We start from the raw sequence: 7,025 nt of genomic DNA on the forward strand, positions 1-7,025 counted from the left end.
GGTTCACGCCATTCTCCCGCCTCAGCCTCCCAAGTAGCTGGGACTACAGGCGCCCGCCACCGTGCCCGGCTAATTTTTTGTATTTTTAGTAGAGACGGGGTTTCACCATGTTAGCCAGGATAGTCTCGATCTCCTGACCTCGTGATCTTTTTGTATTTTTTAGTAGAGACGGGGTTTCACCGGATTAGCCAGGATGGTCTCCATCTCCTGACCTTGTGATCCGCCCGTCTCGGCCTCCCAAAGTGCTGGGATTACAGGCTTGAGCCACCGCGCCCGGCCAAAGATCCGTATTCTTAGTAAACTAGAAATTCAAACCTCTGTAACTGCTGTGTCTCGAGTTTGTGAAATAAGCACATGGCAAATAACTGTTCTGAGATTTGGCTATTTATTTACCTTTATGTTGGCTATAAAGTGTTTAAAGTAAATAGACCTTACTTTTTTTAAAAAAGTTTAAAGCATAGTAATTTCTGAACATAAATTTTCATGATAAAAACTGAAATGATCACAGGCACTGAAGAACACAGCAAAAAGTTTAGATGTCTAAGAATATGTTGAAAAGGCACCTACGTTTACAAGGCCTCAAACAGCAATAGTACACCCTTACCGGTTAAATATTCTGTATTAATTTAAAAATAAAAACCCTTCAGATGAAAAGTTTAAAAAGACAAAAAATACTTAAAATGCTTGAATTCTTACATGTCACCATTACATGCTTTACACACACTGTTTAATTTTCACAACTCTCCTTGGAAAGTGTCATTCTCCCTATTTTAATAATGAGAAAATCAAAATGTAAAGAACTGCAACCAGAATATATTTTTTAAAAACTCCTAAAATACATTTTTATAAAAAAGGAAAGACAATGTAATTGAAAAAATGAGTAAGAGCCGTAAACACTTCAGAAGGCATGCAAAAGGTCAATGAACACATTATGAGAAATCTGTCGTAAGGAAAATGACAAAAATCATAGAGACATCGCTATACACACCCAACAGAATGGCTAAAATTTAAGAATAATAATTCTAAGGATTGGCAAAGATCATTCTAGGTGGCAGATTTAGCATGAGCTAAGGGAAAATACTGACGCAAGAACAAATGTTCCTATAAGGAAATAGTGGGTATGTGAGTTTACCTTAGTACAAAGAGGTGATTGCACTATCACAGTGACTACTGTTAAAAAACAATATATTGTACACTTGAAAACTGCCTTCAAGATAAGGACTTTAACCTATATTTGGTTGGTAAATCAGAACCATGACATCAATGACACATCTAAATGAGTTTTAAAGTACAGTAGTCCTCCCTTATCTGTATACAACCTGCACACACCCTCCTGTATACTTCAAATCATCTGTAAATTAGACCGTCTGTGGCCTGTTACAAACCCACCCACACAGTAGGGCAGGAAGGAGTGAAGTTGATCTCTACCTCCTGTCAGATCAGCAGGGCATTAGATTCACACATGACCCCAAAGCCTGATGATCTGTCACTATATATACTACATGAAATAATATATACCTATATACATATTACAATGCAATAACAATAGAAATAAAGTGCACAATAAACGTAAGGCTTGTGTCATCCTGAAACCACCACCACCACTCACCCCTCCGCTGGTCCACAGAAAAACTGTCTTCTACAAAACCAGTTCCTGGTGCCAAAAAAGGTGGGTGACTCGCTGCACTGGAGTTCTTAGAATATATCACTCTAGGATAAGGGGGGATTACTGTTTATAAAAAGCTGCTTTGTATAGAATGTTCCAAAGGCAGAAGACACAGAAACTTTCAAAAACTATCTCCTTCTCTGCGATAAATGTCTTTTCCTCCACAATCTGATTCTACCCTCGCTGTTCAACCACGTTCTTCCAAAACCCTCATGAGCACGCTCCAACCTAGTCACACTATCTCTCACTCACCACCGGGTCCGTTTTCATGTCCAGATGTAGCACTGAGCTCCCTCTCTAGGATGGCCCATCACCTGCGATGCTCTTCTGGAAACCTCCGTGCTTCTCTCCATTTAAATCCAGCGCTCTTTTGGAGGCCCAGCTGATGTCAGAGTTACCCCATGATTTATTTGCCGACTCCAGCCTGCCTCTCATCCCGGTCTCTACGGTTCCTATGTGGGTTCTATAATACATAATTCAACATCTCACTGGAATCTTATGTTTTGTTCTTGACAATTAGACCATAAACTCCTGGATAGAAGGGACCACTTCTTCCAATTTTGTATCCCCCTCAGCACCTAGTACCAAAGAATATACACCAGTTAGCTGATAGATCCTCTTGATAACCAGAAATGCAGACATGTCCTTTGGCCTGGCAACTGCATTTCTAGAAATTGACACTACTAAAATACATAAACATGAAAAATAGTAGGATCAAAGACATGCATTGTAGTCTGTCATAGTACAAACTGGAAGTAACTACCACAAACGTCTATTAAGACTAGTGAGGCCAGGCACAGCAGCTCATGCCTGTAATCCCAACACTTTGGGAGGCCAAGGCAGGAGGACTGCTTGAGCCCAGGAGTCAGAGGTTACAGTGAGCAATCACCACACCACTGCATTGGAGCCTGGGCAGCAGAGCAAGATCCTATCTCTAAAAAAAAGGAAAAGGAAAAAAAAAGAAAGACCAGTGAATTTGAGTCCATACTGCCCATTAAAAAAACAAAACAGTTGGGATATCTATACACACAGACATAACAAAGTAGTAGGTGAAAACAGTTGCAGAAAAGGGTATTCAATAGGCCTATTTTTGTTTATTCATACACACAAAATGTAAAAGAACACATACATTTTTAGACTGATAATGTCTGGTAACTAGGATACACTTTTTACTTAGTTTGAAAAAAAAATTTAAAAATGAACAAAGAGCACATATGATGTTTGTAGTAACAAATATTTATGTATTTTAACTCACTGCCCCCAAACAGTAATTTACAAACAATTTGTAATATGAACCCATTTTGTTTAAAGTAGGAGAAATAATAGTTATTTCTGGAAAAGGGAATACAGGAAACTTTCATATTCTAGGGTAGATAGTTGTTTGTTCTTAAATAATGGGCACTTATTTTAGTTATGAAAAAATAAATAAATAATTTTAAAAAGAATTCCATCTTTCCCTGAGCTGGTGATCATCCCAGAGGGTTAGTATTTTGGTCCACAAAACTTTTCTTAGCAACTTCTTAATCTGTAGAGAACTACCTTTATCGCTGGACTGCCCACTATACTGAATCTTAGTAAGCATTACAGATAACACCAACAAATCAAATTCACAGAAGCTGCTATCAGAAAAACTTCTCTGCCAGATGAGTATTAAACACTAAATCTGTTTGATAAAGGGAATCTCTCCAATAAAAAATTAACCTCAAAAATTTACTGAATTACTGCAAAAGACCCGGCATTACACTGGCTCTTACAGTAACAGCTCTGTTGTTAAATACCTTATACTTATCTAGAGTAATCACAAACTTGCCCGAATCCTTGTTTCAAGGTCAAAACTACAGACAAGGCAAGAATCTTACATAGTTTTACCCACAGGAACAACAGGAGGAAACTGTGAGAACCACCCAAGGGAGCACTGGATTCTGTCCCCTGGATCTCTACTTCACATATCACCATTTCCCTACCCGCCCTGTTCCAATGTGGAACTTACAAATGTCCTGACTTAACCAGTCAAGGCCTTCCCCACTAAGCCTCTAATAAAAACAAAGGGGCAGAGCTATCTGCTCCCTCCTTTTCCATCTCAGTATCCACCCTGAGATTCAACTGCCTTTTTGCTTTCCCCTCAAACTTACTGCTGAACAGCTTATAGCTACTGAAGTGCTTGATTTGTACTAATTCATTTATACACATAATAACCCTATGATGTATTCCTATATTGCAGATGAAGAAATGGAAGTACAAGGTCAAATAACTATTAAGTGGCAAAGCTAGGATTTAAACTCAGATATTATAGCTCCTCAATATAATCTTCATTGCGCAGCAGTCAGTATCTCTTGATATATGTCTTTTAACCTAGAAACCATCAGAAATCTTCAGACAGTAAGGCTCTGAGGTTTCAGTAACAAATCTGAAAGTCAACAGATCACTCGAATCAAATGTTTACTCTAGAAAATGCTGTTTGTTTGTCCTGGTAATACTGGATAAATGAGAAGTAGGAAATTTGCAAAATGTGCTTGCCAATGCCTTCTGGGTTTTTTTTGTGGTTTTTTTTTTTTTTTGGATTTGTTTTGTTTTTGTTTTGAGATGGAGGATGGAGTCTCTCTGTCTCCCAGACTGGAGTGCAGTGACGCGATCTCAGCTCACTACAACCTCCACCTCCCGGCTTCAAGCAATTCTCCCACAGTTCTCCTATCTCAGCCTCTCGAGTAGCTGGGATTACAGGCATGTGCCACCACACCCAACTTTTAGTAGAGACTATTTTTAGTAGAGACAGAGTTTCACCATGTTAGCCAGGCTGCTTTCGGAATTCCTGACCTCAGGTGATCCTCTTGCCTCAGCCTCCCAAAATGCTGGGATTACAGCCATGAGCCACCGCACCTGGCCTTTTTTTTTTTTTTAACTTTTGAAAAGCTGTTTAAGGTAATAAACGCTCAACCTTTTAACCTCCTAAAACAATAACCGGGTTAAGATTCTAGTTCTGTAACTGTTTTCCTTCGCCTGTAGAATAAGACATAAACATGCATATAAAGCAGTTGGCATAACTGTGCGTGGTAGCAGGAGACTGGGATCACTTGAGCCCAGGAGTTTGAGACCAGTCTGGGCAACACAGGGAGACCCCTTCTTTACAAAAAATTTAAAAAGTGGCCAGGTCGCGTAGTGCACACCTGTAGTTCTAACTACTCCAGAGGCTGAGGTGGGAGGATCGCTTGAGCATGGGAAGTCGAGGATGCAGTGAGCCATGATACCACCATTGCACTCCAGCCAGGGCAACAAAGCAAGACCCTGTCACAAACAAAAACATGACTTGAGATTAAGGAGTCAATGTCACCTACTATTCCCAGCATGTGGAAAAACGTACAAGCTAAACTCAATGCCCTAAACAAGACCCATGAATTCATGTTGACAGAAAACAAATGTGAACATTTAAACAATTATGCTTTCTGTTTAAATTTATATGTTATGAGAAAAATAATTAAAAATACTTTAACATTACCAAATTATCACACAGTAGTCAATTACACAAGAATGAATGCTAACAACCTGTCTCAAACTCATTCATTCCATCTATTTCCACGTGAAGTACCCAAATGTCTTGTTTTCAAAAGTTTTTCTCTTTCCTGTGCCATGCCTTGTCTTACCTTTAACAATGAGATGATAATCTTTGCTCTCCTTCTTTCCCCCAAGCACCCCCTTACACAACATTTCCCTTATCTACTTATGTGTTCGTCTGAAGTTCCAGAGACTAATCTTGAAACAATTCAGGCGACTATTGCATTCTCCTCCACCTGGAGATTACTTCAAGGCTGCAGTTAATTTGCAACCCAGTTATACTCCAGATGGCGCCAGCCCATTCAGCAGATGAGGCAACAACCCAAGATAAATATCTGAGCAAGTCACAGAGACTGGGGCCTCCGAGCCCCGATGCCAAGCTCCCCTTTTTAAGCCCTTGCATTTTCTCCAAATTTGAAATGGTTTCTTTAAGGCAGAAGCTTGGACCACTTCCCCACTGCTAGCTTTGGAAGTAGTCACTTTCCTTTCCGGGCACTTCGTCCTTGTTGATTGGCTCGGCAAGCAGCGGAGCAGCCCAGCCTGCACTCAGTTACACAGTAATTTCAAATCTTAGAAGAATAAAAATCCTGAGTGTTATATACGTTTAAAGCACTCGATATAACCATTTACCAATCTTTTATTAGGTAAGCTCGGGGCACTTTGAATGGATTAAAAATGCATCACGGTCAAGCAACGATGACCGTCCCTAATGCCTGCAACGTCTAATGTTCCGCTATGTTCCAGATTTGTTCGTGCTGCTGGTGGAGGCGCAACAGCCGGGAAGAGCTTACTGGGCTCCAGGCGGACTATACACACCATATCGTGTCATTTCGTCCTCACAGCAAGGACTGATACGTAAGCTCATTTTTCAGATGAGGAAAATGAGGCCGGCGAGAGGCTGATATGCTTAGCGGTACAGAGCTAGGAAATCAGGGACAGAACCCAGGCTGGAAGTCACGCTGGCTCTAGAGCCCCGTCCTTTCGACCTGTTCCCGTCGCTGGGGAGGGGCATGTCAGTGACACTAAAACGTGGAAAGAAATACAGTACCAGTGGAAAGCAGGGGCTCCAACGGGGTAAAGGCATGCTCCATAACGGATTATTGGCCTCTGCATTTAAAAAAAAAAAAAAGTGAAGTTAGACTTTCTCAGTTGTAATTAAACACTGCGCAAAACCAACAGCACGGGAGACGCCTGAACCCGGCACTCGGCAACGGCGCGCTTCGGGACCCAGGAGCCAGCTGAGCGGCGGCGCGGCACCCAGCGCTGGGACCCGCCACGGCTAGCCTGCAGCGCCGCCGCGGGCGGGGTTCCCCGCAGACCTGCGCGCGCGGGCTGCTATGAGGTCCGAGGGCTTGCCCCTGCCGCCTCTGCCCGTGGATCCGTCACCATCCGGGAACCTGGGGAGCGAGAGGCGGCCGCCCCCTGCCGCGGCCCGGGCGCCCGGCGGCAGTCGCACTTACACAATGGCGGATGGAGCCACAGAGTGGGGAGCGCAGGCTGCGGGAGCTACGGCGATCAACCGCTCGGCGCGCGGCTAAGGAGCCTCGCGCGCGGTCCTCGCTCGCAGGTTTTAGCCCGCGGGACGCGAGGTGGCCCCGCCCGCTTCCGGGAGCCGGAGGCAAGTGGGAGCCGCGCCCCGTGCTCTGTGTCCGGCACCATCCGCCTCAAGTCTGCAATGCTGCGTTCTCTGGGCTCGTTCTGCTAGCTGTGGCATTGCTGCCGGGCCCTCTGCACTCAGTCAGCTTTAGAAAGGAGGCCACCATTTGCTCCAAACTAAGTGGCGAATTCCCCATCACCCATGCTTGACCTG

General features: G+C 43.2%; 1 protein-coding gene across 2 annotated transcripts in view; it reads right to left on the reverse strand.

Moving 5' to 3' along the window:
* The window catches only part of TPK1 (thiamin pyrophosphokinase 1), a 396,830-nt gene extending 390,070 nt beyond the window's left edge, over positions 1-6,760 (reverse strand). The window contains exons 1-2 of one of the 2 annotated variants that reach the window (XM_025380408.1): positions 6,676-6,760; positions 6,264-6,322 (exon numbers count right to left, since the gene is read on the reverse strand). In XM_025380408.1, coding sequence (XP_025236193.1) covers positions 6,264-6,306 — 43 coding nt within the window. In that variant the 5' untranslated portion in view covers positions 6,307-6,322; positions 6,676-6,760. The remainder of the gene's footprint in view (positions 1-6,263; positions 6,323-6,675) is intronic. The other variant, XM_025380409.1, reaches the window with a different exon arrangement.
* Positions 6,761-7,025: the final 265 nt, after the last annotated feature.

This window comes from Theropithecus gelada, chromosome 3 (genome assembly GCF_003255815.1).
Source record: "Theropithecus gelada isolate Dixy chromosome 3, Tgel_1.0, whole genome shotgun sequence".
NCBI lineage: Eukaryota > Metazoa > Chordata > Mammalia > Primates > Cercopithecidae > Theropithecus > Theropithecus gelada.